Source organism: Leptosomus discolor, chromosome 1 (genome assembly GCF_034619465.1).
Source record: "Leptosomus discolor isolate bLepDis1 chromosome 1, bLepDis1.hap2, whole genome shotgun sequence".
Lineage (NCBI taxonomy): Eukaryota > Metazoa > Chordata > Aves > Leptosomiformes > Leptosomidae > Leptosomus > Leptosomus discolor.
Window position 1 is genome coordinate 148,490,725 of NC_141391.1, and position 22,136 is coordinate 148,512,860.

Genomic DNA, 22,136 nt, shown 5'->3' on the forward strand with positions numbered 1-22,136 from the left:
TCTGCAACTGCAAAGTGTTAACAGGCCACCTAAATCTTTTTCCTAGTATTTTAGCGTTGCCATTAATAAGCTTTTCAGGCTGGTCTGAGGAAGACTTTGCAAGATTAACTTTGCAAATCTGTAAGTATTAACTATTTAACTATTTCAGAATTACCATTTTTTTCTCCTTTTGGATCAAGTACCACCATCAGACTTGAGCATATTTTTAAATACTATAAAATATGAAGAAGGGAGAATTAGGCCTTTAATTCTATCATATGCACTTGGTTGTCAGAAGACTTCTGAATGCCGTTTGCTTAAAGACCTCTTTTGTAAAAGTAATCCTGAGTTGGTTTTGTGCCTAAGCCATTGCCAGGTCATGCTGAAGTGCGTAAGAGCCAGTCACATGATAGAAAATCTGCAAGAAAAAAGAAAATTTATGATGGAATTATATATGACTATAAATCTGAAAGTGTCAAGGAAGTAACAAATTAAAGGCATGCCAGATGAAGATGATGGATATGTGTTTGTGTGTGTGTGTGTCTGCGCATAAAATATCATGTAATATACCTTTATACACTTGTTTATAGGATCTGAACTAAGGGCTCTGATGCTTAGCTTGGAAAAAAATAAAAAAGCAAAGACTCTTGACGCATTTCACTAAGTTTTCAAAAAGAGCCAGGTAGAGGACAATGCTTTACTCTCACTGTAATCGGATTTTGACGATTTCAGTACTATTTCAAAGTATCCAAAATTGCTTATGCTTATACTTTTATATGGCTCATTCAAAACTACTATTTTAACTGTACTCTCTTTGGGGTAGGTGGGTATTCTCCCCATTTTCTATGTTTGTTTGGCTTTTTTTAAATACCTGTTTGCTTTGTTGAATATAGTGGTTGGGACATTTTATCTTACGTGTTTTTAGATGGCACAGTGTAGCAGAGCTTTGGTCATGACTGTGGCATTTGTGCAATCCCTGGCAGAAAATAGGATGCCACCCTTGAGAAATCAGAATAAATCATGTGACACAATCACTGGCTGTGTTGTAAGACTCAGCATCAATGGCAGTAGCAACAAGAAAGCTCATGCTGCTTTGTCATAACCAGGGACATGATTTTAGGTCAAGAGTGAGGCAGAGGCAGTCTGGCAATGAAGCAAGCCAATATTATTCTCACTGCAGGAGTGAGCCAGGGGTTTTCAACAGTCATGAATATTCACCTGACATCTCTCAGCTGTTCTGTATTTCTTAAGACATGTTAGTATTACAGTTGCTAAAAAAGGTGGGGAAAGGGAACCGAGTGACAATTTTTCTCCCCCAAATCCCCTACATCTCAAGTTCTCCCACCAGCAGCAACAGCACAAGGACTCTCAAACTTTTTTTGGTTAAAGCTAGTGTCACCTCATCTCCTGAGTTTAATGAACATGGTAGTGAAGTTCAGCAGCCTTAGTGGTTTAGTAGTTCCTATGACACTACACTGTTCTCAACCATGCTGTATCCTTCGGGGTTGATACCCTGCGCCAGTGAGGTAGATCGTGGGCAGATAGGTCAGAACCCTTCTTCCCACCAGGAACTACACATTGCCCCTGCACGTCATTCACTGTTTGACTGCCAGGAAACACAGCGACCAGCCTGTACAAAAATAAAAGCAATCAGAAAAATGAGGCTTTGTAGGAGGAAATTGCTTTTCTTCCCCAGGAAATAATTGATATGTAAAAGCTTCTCTATCAGCACTACCATATGTAGGATGAGATGTGACTTCCTCCACAGCATGGAAACACGTTGTGAACAGTTGCAGCACTGTGACACAAAGGGTCTGTGAGATATTTTGAGGGTCAGCTGAACTGGCAACAGCTAGGAGCACAGGGGACTGCACTAACATGCCTTTGCAAAAGACTCTGTGTATGTACAAACCGAGCCTCTTTGCTCACTGCATTGCAAAACCTGGCCCAGGCATTTGCCAGCTGCTGAAATATCAGATGTCTGTAATGACAGGCCAAATTTAAAGAAATACTGGGCTGGAAGTTAACCTGTTGTTAATAATGAATTAGATGTATGTTCTATATCTTTTAAACAGCACCAAAAAGCATATTCTGCAAAAACAGTAAGACAGCACATTTAGAAAGATTACTTTTTCTCTCCAACAAGCTGAAAACCATTAACAACTAACCTGTTTCTCAATGTCTTCCAGCAAACTACTGGCACCCAGGCGAAAGAGCTCTGGCGTTAGCCATTCCACTCCCAGTTCCTCCTTCACCAGCATAAGCCAAGTAATAGCTTCTTTTGCCGTCCGAATGCCCCCAGCAGGTTTAAATCCAACCTTTATATAGGAAAAAGTGCAATACACATTTTCATTCATCAGCTACCCTAGAAGAGCAATCATCATTTGTACAACCTGCAGTCTCAAAGTGCCTGTGGTGTATGTAACAACTCTACTCGGTAAGTACCTGACTGCAAACAGTATAAGCTCCGGACTAGTGCTGGCAGCTATCAAGCCTCAGCCATCACTGCGAAAGATAACAATTTCATCCCGAGGGACAGCACCTGAGGGAGTAATACTTTCGACCCCAGTGCTCCTTCTCAGGAGCTGGGTTCGAGGTCTAATGGGAGCACTTTGCCCATAGCACATATTAGGCTAAGGGATGTAGGCAGGACTTGTGATATCTGCATATCACCTACTGCCCGTGTCACAATCTAATTCCAAATATGTAACAATAAATATCCACGCAATAATATAATACTAAAGATGCTGAAATAAAGCATGTGAGGCAGCTGACTCAGATAGTTGTACTCCATAAAAGCCTGTGCACCGCAGTTACATATGATTGGGCTGTACATTCAAACCTATCAGAGATTTAATTTTCATTAAAATTTTCCAAATGGGAATAAATTAGCTCTGTCTTTACCAAAAATTGAAAGTTTTATGCTTCACAGGAACTGCAAAACTTCTCTCCCAACACATGCTGGATATACTTTCAGTCACTTGATGAGAGATACATATCATATTTGGTCAGGTGACATGTATGTAGAGGCACACACACCAAGAAAAACCTATCTTTGGGGTAAAGCATGTCTTGAATTCCATGATCAACTTGCTGTGCAGAGCCAGCACTGAGGTGACTTCGCATGCACCCCTAATGCCAGTCTTTTGGTTACATGCCAAATCTCATTCTGAGACAGAGCTTGTGACACAGAGCTATCAAATCCCTCATCAAAAATTTTGTCACCTGCATTAGCCAGAATGTTGGTCTGTAGCATCTTACTAAACTCTTGAAAAACAAGGAGAATCAGGAAAAAGGGTTTCTGCATCAAAAAAATAAAATTAAATCTGAACAATCTGTACAGTAGCACACAGTGATTCTTTCTACATTTCCCTCTGCCATCAGCTCTTAACTCAGGTACTCCTTCCTGTCAGCTTCGTATATATGCTCCTGAAACCACACTGCATTGAGGATTTCTTTGTACCTTACGGACATCATTGTGGTATCAAAAAGCATCTGTTTTTAAATGTGCTTGTTTGGGTTTTTTAATAGTGATTTCAGGACAAACAAACACAGAATAAATCCTTCTCTCGCACTGAAGCATTGTGATAACAGTGTATTTCCAGTAAGATTATAAAGTACAATAACAGGAAAAGCTTGATAAATCAAAACCAGTAAGACAGTGTTTTTGTGGATGGATGGATGGATGGATGGATGGATGGATGGATGGATGGATGGATGCGTGAGTATATGCATACATCTGTTAACATTAGATTTCCAAAAGGAATTTATACCACAGCAAGTGGAAAAGCATCTTCTAGACAATAAGTTAAAATAGTGGGAATGTGTTTTCCCTCAGGAAGAGAAATTCTAATGAAATTCAAATTTAGATTTCTTCCTAGAAATATTACAGCTCTTTGAGATAATCTGTGGCAAAACCAAGTAAAACAGAGTTAAATAACAGAATTAAAAACAGCATGCAGAATTCCTTCCCCTTTTAGTAAATTCTGAAAGCTCTTTTCTTTGCAAAAAAGCTGACAAAGACAAGCCTGTCCTCTCCTCCATTTACCGGCTTTCCAAATGGCACATCTGACTGCCATAAAAACGCAAAAAGGGAAGCAGGATTGGTATTTAATTCAAGAGCAGTACAAAGTCCAGCTACCACTTTCCTGCTGTTTCACAGCATTTCATTATTTTGCTTAATAAGTTCATCTCCTCAAGAATTTTCTCTTCACCTTATATTATTAAAAGTAATAAGTTTTTCTGGATTGGGGGTTTTCCCAACAGAAAAACCAATTTATGTATGTCCTTCAATAATGACAGGAAAAGATTATTTCCCATTATATTGCACACTTTTCATATCACCACCACAGCTTATCATTCAATAAATGTTACTCTGCAACTTGCTCCTTTCCTCGAAGAAGTTTAATTTCTGTATTAACCTGTTTTTGCCAGCCAACGCCGTGCTAGAAAGCATCCCTACAGCAGCAAAATTAGTTTGTTAAAGAAACCATTTAGAAATCTCTTGTCACTGATAATATTGTCTTCAGTCAATAAAAGCACATAAAGTCAGTTTACATCTAATTCGCTGACACACACATGCACACAGACATAAGCACTCTTTCTTAATAACACATTTTATACCATGAATGCATCCTTTTAAAGCAAAAGGTGAATTCAACATTTATATCCAATTATAGGTACAAAGCTGTGCTAATGCAGCAGAGCCCAACCTCTGGCACACAGCTCGTGTAAGCAGCACCAGTACTGAGGTGAGCCACCCAGCCCCAGGGATCTGCCTGAGGTTCGCAGCAGTGCCGATGCTCCCGCAGAAGCAAGACTATCGGAGCTGCTTGAGTTGTTGCGTGGCAGAGATCGACGCAGGCTGCGGAAGGGAAGACTGAGGACAGCCCAGGGATCCACGCTGGCCTCATCTAGATGGCTACAGAGAGCAGATGGACACGTGTCTAACCTGTTCTCACAGGCTCCTCAAGCTCTGACAGCCCCTGAAGCCATCTCAGCCCCTATACCACTGCTCGTTCCATGTCCTAACATCATACCTTGAAAGGCCACCTGCAGAAGGGACAGAAGGAAGGGTGAGGAGGAGAGAAGGGTCACCCAGAAATGAGGAGAAGGTTTTAGCTAGAGATAGAGTTTCCTTCCCTGAGGCTGCAGGTGAGGACAAAGCCCACTGCTGAACACCAGCACCAGATCTAACTAGCAGCCCCCACCTGCCTATGGATAAAGGAGGTGAGAGGAGGCCTGGATAACCTCCTCCTTTCTCACTGCCTCAGTGCAAGGATGAATGCACAGATAGTTCATCACTGGCTCTGCCGTACGCTCCCCCCTGCTCCTTGCCTCCACTGACTTCACTTGGGAGTGACCTGACAGATAAATGTTGCGTACCGGGACATAATGTTGTTCTGGCTCCTGTCCCTCCCTCTCTTCATTCCGGACAAAATGATCCAACTGGATCTTCCTTCTTGTCCCTTTGGAAAGCCCCTCTGGCAAGGGACGAAAGAGCAGAACTTATCCTTTGGGTTGCCAGAACTCAGTCAGAAAATACAGTTGTGTACACTGAACTCTCGACGGCTATGAATTTGTGTAGTTCCACTGAGGTTTATGGGAGTATGCCAGTCACTGTCAGCTTGAGATTTGCCCTGTTATTAATGGAGATGACCATTTAAATACCTTAAATGGTGAACCAAAACTCAAACCCAAATGCAGCAGGGGATGTATCAAGATTGCATGAGCTTTTAGGGAATGAAGTGACAGTTATTCAAGGGAGGAAAAACAAAAGTGCCTTCTTTTTTTTTTTTAAGTATACAAATATTAGCAAACCAAATGAGAAATACAAGAGGGAAGTCCCATTACCTATTGCTCATATAGCCACAGATACTAATGTATGTGGATTTGTACATTCTGTATTTTGGAACTCTTACAGGCTTATTTCCTTCTGAGTGAGCCTGTTGGGTTGATCTTTATAAAGGTAGTGAGAATTACCTTGTGGCCAGTTTGCCAGTAGAATTCTCTAATGGCTCGCATCATGACTACTCCAACTGGAAAGGTTGCGTTTTCTACCTCCTTTCCTGTAGACGTTTTTATAAAGTCAGAACCTGAAAGGAAGTAAAAAGCTTTATGGTAGTTTGAGAACAAGAGCCACTCTGAACATACGTAGTTCACACCCTCCAAAGATGTCCTCATGCTTCACAGCAATTATGAAGCATTCCTTTACACCTATGTCCCTGTGGTGTCAGTGCTAACCTTGCTTGGTCGAGGCTAGAGCAGGAGAATGATACCCACCCGGTTTCAGAGCAAGTCAGACATCCCAGCGGCTAAATGAACATCGCAGCTCTTAATTCTTTGCTCTAGCTATCAGACCAACAATCTCTTCAGAACAGTCCAATACAATATACATTTCTGTACGGACACTCAATATATGTGTGTATCTACATTAATAGGAATGTGTCTGACTAACCACAACAATGGAAATTACTTCCTCTGAACAAATTTTGTATATAAATCAACATTTTAGTATTTAGAAAAGGATCTTTCTGAATAGAAACAATTTAATCAGTTTTTAAATTTAACTTTGCATCTCTTCAGTCTTACATTTGACAGTCTAGTATTGTACCTCCTGCAGCTGTTTAAAGTGAAAGGAAAGAAATCCCACATGTATTTACAAAACCAGCTGTGCAATACTGTAAACAGGGGAAAAACTCCCTTCTTATGCATTTTGCAATTGTAACATTGCAAATTTCTATACTTAAAGCCATGGTCTGATATAATGCAGTAACAAGGTCAAAACATCTGTGTTCTTTAAAGAAGGAGATAGTGCCTTGGCTTATTTTTTCTGGTTTCTCACTTGTGAAAAATATTCTCCACTGCGTGTCCTGAATATTTGTCTAGTGTTCTTGTGCATTCTTGCTGTTCTGGGTTGGCTTAAAACAAATCCTGCAGCGCAATATAAAAAAAAAGCTAAAAAACTAACCAAAAAATTTGCCTTGCAGTGTATGATCCTGCATTGACACAATACAATGACAAAACTTCTTTAGTTGCATTAGGGCGCACTTCATCCCTGGGAACCTACTTCTTAGAAAAGGTGTACTGTGGGATCATTAATTATCAAAAGTAATCGGGAGAAGAAGAGGGATAATTCAAACATCGTGTAGTAGTGCATCATCCACTTCAGTCAATTGGAACCGCATCTGCTTCCACTTCAAATTTGGCTTAGGGTCCATTTTGTCTCTTATTTGAATGATGATGCCTCTACAACATCCCCTAGAGTAAGCAAGGAAAGTTTCACCACTGGCTCCAACTAAAGTGTTGCCTAGACTACGTTTTGATGGTGTGCTGTGACACACTCCCTAAATCCATCTTCCTGATGACACAGCTGATTGGCATGCAGCTAGGTCTCAGCCTGGTGGGAAGTTAAGATAAAGCCAGGCATGTTTCTGCAACCTGTGATTTAAACATAATCAAATGTTACCACTAACACTGTGCCTTGTAAGACCACGGTTTTCTCTATAGGCTTCCTGACTAGGTACTCTCAGCCCATTGGTGATTAAATTGCACCCTCCTATGATAACTCCCATTCTAAAGAGAAACAGTTATTTGTGAAAAAAGTTCTAACTCCAGAGAAAGTGCAACGTGCAAAAGAGCCAATTAATAGTTGATTGAGCTTTGCAAAGAACAGAGCACATAGGAGAGACAATTGAGTTACATATTGCAGAGCTACTCCCTTCCAGAGAGACACTATGGACATCTAATGGTCACATTAAAACAAGTAACAGTGGAAGTGAAACTTCAACATTGCCAAATTATATTTTTAATTTCCCTTTCAAAATGCAGCACTTGAAGACCTTCAGTGCAATACTTTTCATTTTTTTCTAGTATAAGGTAAGTCAAAGCTTTTATAAGTCTTATAATTACAATTCTCTATGGTACAGTTTCATTAAAAACTTTCATTAAACAACAGCTGCCCTTGTATATGGTCTTCTAATCAATTTGGTCAAACAGAATGACTTCTAATCAGCTGTTGATAAAAATAGAAGATGAAATTTTAATTCTAATAGATTAACCACAAACTCAAGATAGTCTTCAAAATCCATCTAGCTCTATTCTCCAGTGGATTTAACGACTATTCAGCAACTCATTACTAAATAGAACAAGATGAACATTTTCCAGTTCATTAAAGAAATGTACTATGTATTTTTGCATTGTCCTCATGATTCGTTACAGGGAGTCTTAATTACAAGATAATGGATAATGGTTATTAAATGCAGACTCCAGTAATGAAGCTCTATTCATTTGCGAGCCTCAGAGACTGCAAAGAGGGGAAAATAAAATTACTAGCTTCAAAAGATTAACGGATCAAATTATTATTCAATTTTGAAAATCTCATTCAGACTTCATAGAAACAAGAAGAGATTAAAAACTAGTATTAGTACAAAAGTAGTGCATTTATATATTTATTTTTAAATAATATCTTAAGGCTATTACCAGAATAATCAGCTTTAGATGTGATTATTAGACAAACATACAGCCAATTTAGTAGCATCCTCAAACAATGAAAACAATACATTTTTATTTCCTGAACAAATTCTATTTATGACACAAGAGCTTGCTAGCAGGATTGCATGCAGCCTCTTGCAGAAGACAGAAGATGCATGCTAGCAGAGAGCATCACAATGGAAGGTGCTATTAACATTTAGGTTTCAGGAATGAAAAGAGGGATTTAAAAATCAACCACTGCCATAAAAAGTATCTCATTAAGTAGACATTATGCCAACCTTGTAATAATAAGGGAGTTTCACTAAGTCTATTTCTTGTTCAAGTTTTCAAAAACAAGTCTAAGGAATGAAGTTCAGCAGGATTTTCATCTGGAAATTCAGATGATGACTTAGAAACTGAGTTTTATCACTTATCTTCTCATCTTCCTATGAAGGTATACACTCAAAAATCAAGGCTAATGTTAAAATACATGCTGGATGGCTTTCCCCTTCCTTAGAGTAGGTTACGTGATTCAATGAAACATTAAACCAAAGACTCTAAAAAATGAGCTCTTCAGGGTAGATTTCTGGACCCAGTGAGCCTGGAAAGGGCCACACTTTTCTACTCTTTTCCAATGTGTAACCACAACAGTACATTGCCTTTCAAGGCAGTCATGCAAGACTCATTGAATCAGTAAAAAGTGGCAACATCAAAGACTTTTTGAAGCACAGCAGCATTTCACGCCTGTTTCAGGTGGGCTTGCTGCCAACTTAGAAACCCACCTGTGTGTGATACATTACAGACTGGGAAGCACTAACTGCATCAGCTTACTTTAACCAGAGATGGAAATCTCAATAAGCCTTAGGAAATACGAACACAACCACAGCCTCTGTTTGAGAGGCTCTCTCTTGTCGAGAGTGACTGAGCTCTCAGTGCCATTGGGAGCCAGACCACTTGGGCTGCAGTCACACATCTTGTAAAATCAGGTAGAGTATCTTAAGATATCAAATTCCCTCTTCTCTTGTGCTCTCACTCACCATACACACTTGACCCTCAGCCACTGCATTCCACCAAAGACCACTCAAAATAAGCCAGTTGAATGTGCACACATTAAAAAGAAAATCGGTGTCTTCACAGTGTGTTGCCTGAGTCCATGCCCAGAGGTCAAGACGAAGTCCATTGTATTATTTCTATTCTAGATAGCCTTATTTATGGTAGCACCTGAGGAGAGGTGTAGATCTGAGGTATACAGAAGCTGAGTGACTTGCTCAAGGCCTCTCAGAAAGCATTTCACAGGGCAGGGATTGAATGCCCTGGTCTCCTGAAGGCCAAAAGAGCTGCCACGACTGGCCCTCCTGAGTGCTATCCCCTACAGTATCTCGAAATGCTATAAAGCTTCCTGGTCCATGTAACATTGAAGAACAGCATGAGAACTGGAGAATCTTATTTAGATGACAGCATCCAGGAAACACACTCTGGTTCCATAATTAAGCAATAAGGAATAATAAACAGTATAGCAGTCGTGGAGTAATCACAACCTTTTGGTTGTGAAGTGCTTCAAATGTCCTTGGGGAATGATTATCTCCTGATAACTACAGACTCTGTGTTGTTGCCTTACTCTTAATAAAGAACAAAGATGTGTCTGGCAGTTTTAAACAATAGTTTAGAGAGAGATGCTTGCAGAGGGACAATTATGCCATGCTACTTTGTAAGTACTTGCAACAAGCACAAATATATCTTGGTTGCTGCAACTCAGATATAACAATACATGGCGACACAGGGCGAACACATACCCTTCCAAGACTTCTCGTGGCAAAGAGAGACATGCTGCTGAGAGGATCTGCAAAAGCCCCTGCTGTTTGTGCTGACAAGGTAGCAATGATAAAGTAGTACATTATCAAATGTGCATGAAGTCCCATTAGCAAGTCATCTTTCTGTTTTATAAGTACCTAAAATAAGGGTCTTAAGATTCACACACAATTAGGCTGACTAGGGGCAACCAGGTTATCAACCCTCTGAAAATAAGAGGCAGGGCAAGATATAAAAGGCTAATGTAGTAGCTAATTCTTGTCAGTTGAGGAGGAGAAGAGAATACGAAGCTGTGACAACTCACTTTGCAGTAGCTCACCAAGTAACTTTAACTCCCTCAGACATGGCTACACTGCCAGACCACTTGGTTAGGTGTCTATGCATGCCTGAGTCTACGCTAACATTTTGAAAAATGCTAGCTTAGAACTCGGTCTTTTGTGAACTGCCTATTTTTTGCAATTCTTTTTGGAAAAATGCCTGCACAGAGAGGGGAAAAAAAAATCACATTGTAGGGCTCCATGTTTAATGTCTGTTTACAAATAAGGCAACCTTTCTAATGACCCATCCTATCATCTCAGCTTGGTTTTCAAGCCTCAGAATGGATGCTTCCTCTTGTATACCACCTCCGGTAATAGGTATTCTGCAGGCCAAATGATGCCCTTAGGAACACTCACGCATGCACACGAAGGGACAAATTATTAAGTCCATACTTATGCAAAATTCCCTGTAGATGATGTCTGAAAGAATTCAGCATTGCTGAATTATGCATAACTTGCTAATGCACTATTATTGCATCTACCACAGGTCTCCATAGAATACTATTACTTAATTAGTATTAGTTCCTTGTGTGTTCATTTAAAACATTTAAAATGTGTTTCTTTAGAAGGTTCAACAGAAAGATCCATACCACCTTCTGTTGCTCGGCTATAGAGGACAGGCTCTTGCTATTTTTAGAGCATTCCTTCCAATCCAATCCCCATCTGGTATGGTGAAAGAGAAGATAAGTAATTGACACGTGCTCCAGGCTCAAAGGCCAAAGCTGGCATCCCTGTCAGTGGTGGCTCTTGGCTTTAGGCTTCAAACCACACCAAAGCACAGGAGGCAACATGCTTGCAGTCCCCTCCTGTATTGCCAAGCAGAAGCAGTGTTGGGAGATACCAGGGTGCAGGAGCAGTTCAGGCAATTGCATGCTGCAGGAACAACCATTCCTCTTCCTCTCCAAAGAGGAATCAGTAGGATAACCTCCCAAGAGTGACTAGTGGGACCACAAGGAAGCTTAAGCAATCCCTGTATTGTTATCCGCTTGTTAAATTTCATGTTTCTTTACCAAGATCTCATTTTTCTTCTTTAAAACTGTGTACCATGTATTACACTCAAGGGCTTTACAGTGTGTGACCTATACTAACCTTATTTCATTTTACAGATGGTATTACTGGAACTGGCTAGGCAGTTTGCCTAATGACACACGACGAGTCAAAGGTAGAAAGAAGAAATAAATCAGTGCACCCCACCACCTAATCCTAACCTTACTATAATCACTGAGAAAAAATATTCCTTTCCTCTCAGCTTATGCACTCACAATGCTCTTTTCCTTTACAGATTATTCTGTGGGCTATTTTTTGCCACACCCCTTCTGATTTTGAGCAAGACACAAAATACAGGTAACATCGGTGAAAATCTCTCTACCCTAGCATAGGCTCAGCTTGAGAGTGCACCCCAGCGCACCCAGGGCAGGAGGCAGTGCTGGTGGCACAGCTCTGGCCCCAGATGCCTGAACCCATGGCCTCCTCCAGCACGATACCCATGACAAAACAGACACAGGCGGCTGTGGTGCATTTTACCCAGTAGAGAGAAGAGTGAACAGGGTCAAAGGAGGAGCAGAAGTGGTCCATGGAGAGAGAAGCATATCAGTTACCATTAGCTTTAAGATGTGGCTATTCCATCAGCTACCAAAATACCTGAAGAGTAAGGGGGAAGGGAGTAGAAGAACCACAAACAACTGAAAAAATTATGGTTAGTGTGCTAGCGGTGAAAGCAGCCACAGCATCTGCATAAAATCTAGTGGAAGAGCTCTGCAGCACGCATGGAGGCACAGAGCAGCAGAACTGCTCCCTCACTGCCACCACCACCAGCATCTCCACAATTACATAGTGGCCACCTACATAAAAGGTAGTCACATCTTTCAGTACCTCATTCCAACTCTTTGCTGCCAAGACAGTGATGGCTGAATTCTGCAGATTGCCCTAATGTCCAAAGGTCATTATTTGCATATAAAAAGCTAAAGGTTATAAAATAATAAATTGTCTCTGTACAGGGATATGAATGTGGCCAGGGGCTAAGAGGGCAATAGTGACTTTCCCTGCTTTGGCAGAGTGCTAGTGTCCCACATACAGCAGCTAAAGGCATGCTGGGTGTTTGAGAAGGAACCACGACAGTCATTTTCATCACTTTACCAGTAACACACAGGTTGCTGCTAAAATAGGTTGTTGCTTCTTTATGGAGCAACATAAAGGTTGGCCTCTCCTTTCAGATTAGATGCAGGCACTCAGGTTCTCAGCACCGAGCCACATGCTCCTGCTGGGCTGGGTGAAAAAGCAAAATGCTGTGGGAGAAACTAGACCTTATTTGAAAATCTCAACCATTAAGCTTCCTTTATAAACACTGAATTGCATTACATCATTTACTTGTTCACACTTAAGCTAATCTAAACAACGATAAACTATGCTAAACTGTAATATAATTAAAACAGCACTGATCTAGGTCAGGCTTTTTCCCTCTTGGCATTCTTGGTTTTGGATCAATACATCACAGTCTCTCAAAATGTTGTCCAGTACATGACATATTACAGACTGAGGCTAAAACCCTGATATATCTACCAGTAATAGCACTGCAATTTGGAAGAAAATAATAAATATGCATGACTGCTTAGAATCACAGCACTACATGGCACATTGCATACCATGTTTTAGCAACCACATTTAGCTTTGTGCTTTTGTAATGTTGATAGCAACTTCGAAACAAATATGTTAACATTAAAACTCAGGTATGCTTACGTATTGTCTATTAGCTTGTAACAAAATTACTCAAACTGAAGAAAGAGCTGTTTAAAATCCATTTGGAAATACTCTACACTGAACAAAGCAAGTAGAAAATCAGTCTACTTTATCAAGAAGGTGCTATGAATTTTAAAGATTTTTTAAAAAACCCATACATAATACAGCCAAAATCATGACACTTCAATGTCATTTTGAGTGTTTTTCAACACCTCATGGCAAAAGCAGTTTAAGATTCTGTTCTGACTCTAACCCAGAAAAACGCAGGATTGATTTTTGAGATTTAAAAGTCATGTCTTAATGCCACAGTCAGAATCTGTCCAGCATCCAGCCTCTTTGTCATGCAGAGGACAAACAGCCAGCATCAGCCCCTCTTCCACACTGTTCCCTACACATAAGAAGGCAGCTGGCACAAGTGGAGGCTTCAGTACTGGGGGGATTTCCAGTATCAAAGGCATTTCCCAAGAGCACTTTGTGGCCAATGTCAAGCTTTTGGCTTTGTCTGAAAACAAAATATAAGGTGTCGGACTCATCAGTGATGTGTTTGTTTCCTCCTGCCTTTTACAAATCAGGCAGAATAAGTTACTTAGGGGCTTGCAGGGAGGTCTGAATATTCCACTTCCAGTAACCATGTGATTACTAGGAAAATGTTAGGCTCTTTTAGATTCATTTTTATGATACTTGAAAGTCTTCAATACAATCAACTAACAAACACATAGATTCTATCACGGACTTCCTGGGTGCAGGTGTTGGACATTTTCCTGATGCAAAAATATGCAAAGGGTAACACCCTGGAAGGCCTTACCTGCACGGAAGGCAGCATAGTAAAATGGCAAGCTATGGTTGTTTTTAAAAGGCACCGATCTTACTCGCAGCTCCTGCTTCCCTAAGTTTTTGCCCCTCAGAGGGTTTCCTTCTTCTTTCCCCACCTTGATAATTTGACATCCGGCAAAACTGCAAAAGCCCACACGAGTAGGCTGCAATGTGGGTGAGAACTTCCAGGTACTGACAGATGTTTTCGCCACTGTCAGTAGGGTTGTTTTACAAGGTTTCTAGCTCTTCAGGCAGCTTGAATACCAAAAAGCCTGCCAGTCGCCTTCAATAAAAAAACAACCAAAACCCCTGACTGTGCAGCCACGCTCCAAGCAGGAGGCACTTCTCTGCTGGGGGTCAGGGAAAGACATTTTTCTGTTTTTTTAAGAAATCTTTTTTTCCCCCACTGTATTATTAATGATGCTTACATGGCAAAACTAACAATTTTATTTCAAAGGGATGCTTTATGAAGGCACGTTGCTGATAAATTCAGTCAGACTTTTCTGGCATAACAATCTACTGAGCACTACTTTATAAAATGAAGGAAATCAAAAAGACCCTTAAGTGCCATCAGAAATAGGCAGCAACTCATAAAAAGGTATTTAATATGCTGGGGCATTGTTTCTCCACCTCCATTTGTCAACACCCTGTGTGCTGATCTGGTCACGGATTGCAAGCATGGTGAGCATCTCAAACCAAAAGTACCAACAATCTGATTAAAAAACTGCCTGGGTTTTGGTTAAAAATAATTGACACTGACACAGAAATGCACATTTCATTAGTCCACTGGCAAAAATAAGATGATATTTCAATCTCCAAATGTACATTTTATATACAGGTTTTATATTTTTAAAAACTTACACTAATCTGCATTATCATTTTGTACTTTGGCATTCCACTTTTTTTACTGAAATCCTGTGAATGAAAGAAACTGATATGAAACTCTCTTTGTGCTAGATGTATATATATCCTCATAGGTATTTAGTGCCAAGTTATTAAATGTCACTATTCATTGAGACAGTACATCTTATGTCTTTCTTATAGAAAAAAAAAAAAAAAAGTCTATCTGAAGTTTGTAGCTTTGCATGGCAATATTTCAGAGCCTCACTTTGGTATTGATGGCTTCTTCATCCACACATACACATTCAGAAATAGAAGTGGTCAAGCAAAATATTACCTGGGTTTTACCAAGCTGTCACTTGCCAAACTCCAGTGGTAGTGATGGTGTCACCATCACACCAGGAAGCATGACTACCTTTCCTGTAACCCTAAGCTTCTGACATAAGTAGCAAAAAGTTACAGTACTGTCTCTCCATTTGAGCTTGGTCCTAAGCATACTCTGTTTAGGTCATACAGAGCATAACAGCAAACAAAGCTACCCAAGGCTGCACTCCAAAGAGATATTTGATGCTCACAAACAAACTCCAACACACAAAAAAGTAAAGCCTTCCAAGATCCACACTTTTAAGTATGACTTCTAACAATATCTAAACTGGTATTAATACTTTCTGTAGTGACTCCAATTATTCAGTGTCAGGAGTGGAATCATGAGACATACTACCATGTTTTGTGCTTCATACATAATCTGAAAGAAAACTATGGAAGCCTAAACACAACTTGTGGGGTTTTTTTCTTTTTAATAGCAGTCACTTTTAATTAAGTAAATCTTGATCATGCCATGAGACTAAAAATCAGGAAGTTTAAAAACCTGTCCCTTGGCTCTTTTCTCCCCCATCCTGGTAGCGATGCAGACATTTCGAAGCTGTTTTTCACAGATACTGAATCACAGCTGAAGTTATGAGGAATTATGTGTTCAGCATTTCTCTACATCAACTAACACACAAAGGTATCTAATAAGTATTTACATTGGAAAACACTGGTCTGGAGTATAGCAGTGTTGCATATCCCTTACCTAGCAACTAAGCACAGCATTCACTCTACTAGACATCTTCTGTAGGGTGCTTTAAGGCCCCCAGACACCAGCCCAAAGCAAAACCACATTGTCTCCATTTAATTACCTATCTTTTCAAACTTACTGTGATCAAAATGACTGAGTTAAATAAAATGGTTACTAGTAACGCAAGACTGTTGTTAACCAGCAAGCTAAGGCGGGTGTATGTGCGTAGAGTTCAGAAGAAAAAGATGCTGCTGCATGATGTTTGCTTCTCCAATGTGAATTTATAAAGGGGAGTGAAAGTGCAACATCAAGTGAATTAGCAAGAATTAAAAGGATTAAAATCCCAGGAACCAATGAAGTCAAAGAGAAATGGAAAATGGATTCAGCCCTAAAAAGATACAATTATTTAACAACTTATTAAAACAGTTCATCATTGTAATTAAAATCCAAGTGCCTAGAAAAAAGTGGCACAAGAAAGGTAATTATTTATGAGGAGACTTTAAAAAGCCATTTATTGTGAATCTGGGAAAGAATCAGCCTGAAAGAGTTGGTAGTAAAAAGAAATTGTTTGTTTATTCATAAAACTTATTTTGGTCTAGCATACCACTAAGAATCCCTAACATCTGCTCAATGGCAGCTGTAAGTAACATTAGGAACACTCAGACAATTTATATCTTTCCTTTTTATTAAAAAATAAACAGGTCTTTTTAAATTATTCACAAGTAAATTAACATAAAAATCAGTGCTGTAGCAACTCACATTTTGCGGAAAGGCGTCTGCAAGCTTTGTATGATCATGATGATCTAAACCTTTCTACGTTTCACTGACTACTTTACTCTTTATGCGATGTCCCACCTAATTTAGCAAATGAAAACGTAGAAAAACTACAAGCCATACCGGAGTCACAGCCATGAATAATACAGAATGCATCACTGATACCTCAAATGCCATCCTAGTTGCCTCCTTCCAATTTGAACAGATTCTGTTCTTAACTTCTCTTTGCCTTCCGCCATTTAAAAATTCCACTCAATCTCAGATCCTCTCCTGCTTCTGTCTCTCACGAACCAGACATCAGACAATAACCTCAACTGGCAGAACCATTCTCTGAATTATTTCTGAGCAATAAAATGCAGCAGTGTTACTAATTAATAATTATTTGTTCTCATCTGCAGCATTTTCATAGATTGCAGAGTGCTCTGCATGTTCCTGTGTTTCACTCCAAAACCGAGTTCTTAAGACAGTAAAAAAGGCACAGGAACCCTTCAAATCTAAATGCTTCTCTTTACCCCTCACTAACACTTTTTTTTTTTTACTTAACCTCCTGAACATTTCAGCAGAAAAATACATTACTTTCTTCCTAGGTTTCTCACCTGCTTTCTATTCTTACTTCCTAATACAAGCAAATCCCTGCAAATGAACTTGCCAAGAAATTGTTCAAAAGCACAGAGTAGCTCTGTTTATTTTACCAGGATTTTTTTATTTTACTTCTAAGCAACAAACCAGCATTTCTGTAGTACGCTCCAGGGACAGTTAGTTCAAAGCTAAGTGAGCTGTAATTCTAACCCAGGCACTGGAAATTGCTGGAAATGGCATCGTTACAATAGCACAGGGTCCATCCAGCTGAAGTTCCCGGAGGAGCCTGCCTCGAAGCTGCAACCGTGCTGCAACTGGCAACCAAGCAAAGTGCTGTGAAGCTAAATTTGCTTACATCCAGAGTAACAGCAAACACAGTGCCTGATTACAACACAAATGTAACCCGTTAGCTATCAACAGCGTGTCTATGGTGTTATCAGAGCACCACCTGAAAATGCTACCCCTCCTCTTACTGGGGACTAGAAGTCCTGAGAAACACGGCACCCCATGCCATCACACCCCACCAAGCTGCTTTCTCATCCTGGGGCTTGTGCTCGTTTCGAAGCTCCATTTATGTGTAAGGCTTTGTGTTTCCTTTGAGCTCTCTACATGTCCATTTTCCGGGACCAGCGGGAAGGAGGCTTTTGAAGATACACGATTCATAATTTTGTATTGCATAATTTAATTTTCATGTGCTGCACAGAATATGGAACATTGTCATCTGTTTCCTTTTTTGTCCATTAAGCGATAAATTAGCAAATATCCCTGATAAACTACAAGACTTCACCTCTGCAATGTTTGGGATAGGCTGGTAAGTTGGACATTGGATTGGCAGTGTAACTGCAAAGGTGACGGAAGGAAGACTTTTTGCCTAAGAAGGTGTCCTGGCATCATCAAGGACAAATCTTTTCTACATCTTAGATTTCAGGAGAATTCAACTTGAGAAATCGGCTGCAGTTGTACACTGCAGGGAAATCACTTTATAGCACAAATGCTAGAGGGGAAGAAACACCAAAGGTGCAAATGACAATTAGATGTCAGATCTCTGTTGACTTGCCGTGAAGACGCTGGACTTCGAAAAAAATTCTCTCAAAAGCAGGACTATTACAGACAGCTCTGGGAAAGCTATTGTCTCTGGTAACCATGCAGTAAGCATAGTCAGAAACTAGAAATTGTCTTATCTGAGAGATGCTGAAATTAAAAACTACCATCTCAGAAAAGGAATTTAAAAAAACATAAATCAGGAACACTCCCCAAGGGATGAAATTCCAAAGTATAGTACCAAAGAAGGGAATATCTTCTGTTCTTTTCAACATCTTCCCAATACAGTTTGCAGTTTGGCAACGTGAATCAAAGGAGCACAGAACACCTGGGAGACAGGCTCCAAGTAAGCTAGGTACTTACCAAGGAAGTTCAAGTCCCTTGCGCAACTCACCAAAAATACTGCAAGCAGCAACAGAGACAACCTGGAAAACGCCATGGAGCTCTCTTTCAAAACACCATTGACATGAGCACATTCCTGAAGAATATTGCTATATCCTATGGTCATATTCTGATAGAAATATTTTCCTCTGAGAAAAGACTCGGAAAGTTTATTAAGACAACCTTTCCAATTAAGTTAAAAACTTACATTCATAAGGAAGAGAAAATGTTAAATACAAGCATAAGTGTTTGCATTGGAATAGGCAGTCCTGTTCAGCTCAGTAAGGACTATGTTTGTAGCACCATGCATCCAGGCAGTCAGCTTGGGTATTCAGCCTGTTTCTCTGCACTTGATGATGTAACGCTTTGAAATACAGCGTCAGCACCATCAGGACATAATCTGTTAAAAGTAGTGGTTGTCTTTACATTGATCTCAGTGTGTTTTAACATCCAGTGCATCAGTAATGAAACTATCCATAACCTCCTTATGGCAAACTTCTTGTTTCATGTGACTATTTTTGTCCCACTTTTACGTCTCAATATGTATTTCACTTACATTTGAGTCGATCTCTTGTTGTGCTTCTTTGTTTTCTACTGTCTTCCTGTTCCTTATGATTAAATGGGTTTATTCAAATGAGTGTCCATAATGTTTCAAAATAACCTACTGATGTTCAAGATCATACATTCCTTCATCTTTAGAAGCCTAATTTCACATTTCTGCTGTCATAAGCATATACCTTCAAATTAGATAGGCATGATCACTAGGCCTTAAAAATCAACAAAAAAAATCCCAGGACATATACCCTAAAATCATGCTTAGTTTATTTCCACATCTATATTAAGTTTCTGTTAAGGGATTGCATTTTCCAGCTAGTGCTCCTACTTGCAATCTCTTAAAAAGATACTTTAATATTTCATAAGCCAATTTTGTATAATTGACAGATACAGTAAATTAAATATTTATTTCTATTTTTCACTGGTTTAGTAGAATTCAACACCTGCTGCTGACAGAATAAAAAAACACCCTGAAATATCAGAGAAATAAATAGTACCCTGTACATCTATTGATTTTACATAATATTTCCATGTTTTAAAATTGCATTCTCTCAAATCATTACCTTCAATGCCGGAGCTTCACAGACGCAAAGTTTTTTGCTAGGAAGACGTGTTATTTTGATGGCATGTTTGACTAGAACTACTCACTGTGCAACAATTTCTGAGTCTGAGGTGATACGAAACTTCAGAAGTTTTAACTCAAATTCTAACAAATTATTTAACATAGAAACAAGGTTTCATTCATGGGGAAAATTAACACAACAGGGGTGCTTTCTCACTTCTCTGCATCAGTTGTTATAAATTGAAAGTATACCATTTAGATATTCCTTAATTAACATGTTTAGCAACGATCTTGAATATGAGCAAAAGAGAAACACTATTCAGGCATGTAGAATAGCTTGTTAATAGAAGGTTGACCCCTCTCAACCGTATGTTATACTGTCAGTACATGCCTACTCATTGTAACCTACTATTTTACAACCAGTTTCAAAGGTTGAAGCATAAAGAATAGCCACTTTCTTACAAGTCAAGAAGCAGAAATCTGCAGATCAAGGTTCAAACCCTTCTCTGAGATCTAGTGACAAGTCCTGGGAGTTCTGTGGAGTTACCATGCTCCTACTCCTCTGTGATTTCTTGTAGGGACATACTGCTCATTCCATTGTGCTCAGTGCAGGGAGAACACAAAGGCACAGCAAACCAGGCATAAGGGAGGCACGACAAAACTCTTTCATTTAAAGGAACATTTTGAGTGGAGTGCTATGATAACAGCTGAAGGGAGGTGACCTGCCTGCTGCCACGGGCAGTGCCAGTCAGTCGTGCAGTGCACAATAACATCACCTTAGAGTACCATGGCAAGCTCTGCCAGCTTCCACCTCCACTGTCACTCACAGGGTTGGTTATACTATTAAATCAGAGTTAGCAGCTCCCACCAGAAAATTTCCAGACTTTCTCTTGCTCCATTTCCCAACTTCAATTGTGACCAAGGATATTCCATCTTCCTGCACAGGCATGGAAATTTTCTGCTTTCTAATGAGAGGAACATATTTCTGCTTATGTCTTAATTTACTAGATTTCACAGAGGTCCTATAAAATGTGCAATGTTAATTTCACATATGGAAAAACAGAGAAGCTAACAGAGTTGTCAAAGGTGATGATAAGTTAGGAGTCATTCTGCTACCTCAAACAATCCTACCTGTCTTCTGGCTTCCTGACTTGGTATTCTTCTGCTGAGAAGTGCTTGGAAATAGAACTGTTTCTATTTGTAAATGCGGATGGCGGAGGGAGAAAGTCAACTGGTGTTGTGGATAACACAAAATCAAACAAACAGGTACAGAGCTGACAAATGTCATCTGTTTTACATTGGTGTTTCTTCTCTGACTTCAGCAGAGGCTGTATCTTGCTATTTTCTGATTACAGTAGATACCATTAATAGGATAGACCTTTCATGAAATTAGCAAACTGAGTTGCCAGGCATTCTGGTATGACAAATATGAACGGCCCCAGATAACTGTCTCCCCTCAGATACGGCTGTATAGGCTAGCGCACAGTTCAGTAAGCACATAAATAAATGCATAACAAAACGTGGCATCGCATGCATGCCTGGGTTTCTAGCTTAACAAACTGCAAACAAATGAGGTTTCACTGTACGCGTTCTAACTCTGTTTTCCCTTCACAGACTCTTTGTATCCTTTTTTCCCCCAATATCTGTTTCTCTTACATATTACCTCTGTCCTCTCCTTACCCATACAGGGTTCTGTTGCTCTTTTGACTCTACTGAAAAGACTTTTCATTGGAGCCTGCTCTAGTGTTTCTCAATCACCTTCCATTTCTTCACTTCTGATTCCCTATACACACATTATTTTTAAGTCTCATTTTGCATTCCTTCAATGTCTGCTTTATTCAAGCCCAAGATTTTTTTCTGTTACTACTCTTTGTATGGACTCTCATCAGTAATTCAAACCTGAGGATATTGTGATTGCATTGTTAGAACTTTTCAACTCCAAGCTTATCTATTACACCTACATTACTTCTAGCGATTAGCTGCAGTATCACTGTTAAGCTTGTAGGCAATTAGATCATTTAAGGAGGCAGCCTTGTACTGCCTTACTGAACATGCAGCTATCTGTATTTTTATACTACTGGCTTTTTTATTTCCCCTCACTCTGTACCAGAATAAATGAAGTTACTTGTTCCTGTACAGACCTCTTTTAGACTAATTATATTTCAAAAACACACATCTTTTGATCTAACTCCCAATTCAAAAACTTTTTTAGTCCATAATA

At 39.7% G+C, this 22,136-nt stretch overlaps 1 protein-coding gene across 1 annotated transcript in view; it reads right to left on the reverse strand.

Annotated features, from left to right (window-relative positions):
- Positions 1-340: 340 nt before the first annotated feature.
- Positions 341-22,136, reverse strand: part of DERA (deoxyribose-phosphate aldolase) — a 44,460-nt gene continuing 22,664 nt past the window's right edge. Inside the window, exons 7-9 of the mRNA XM_009952822.2 lie at positions 5,962-6,074; positions 2,148-2,297; positions 341-397 (exon numbers count right to left, since the gene is read on the reverse strand). Coding sequence (XP_009951124.2) covers positions 341-397; positions 2,148-2,297; positions 5,962-6,074 — 320 coding nt within the window. The remainder of the gene's footprint in view (positions 398-2,147; positions 2,298-5,961; positions 6,075-22,136) is intronic.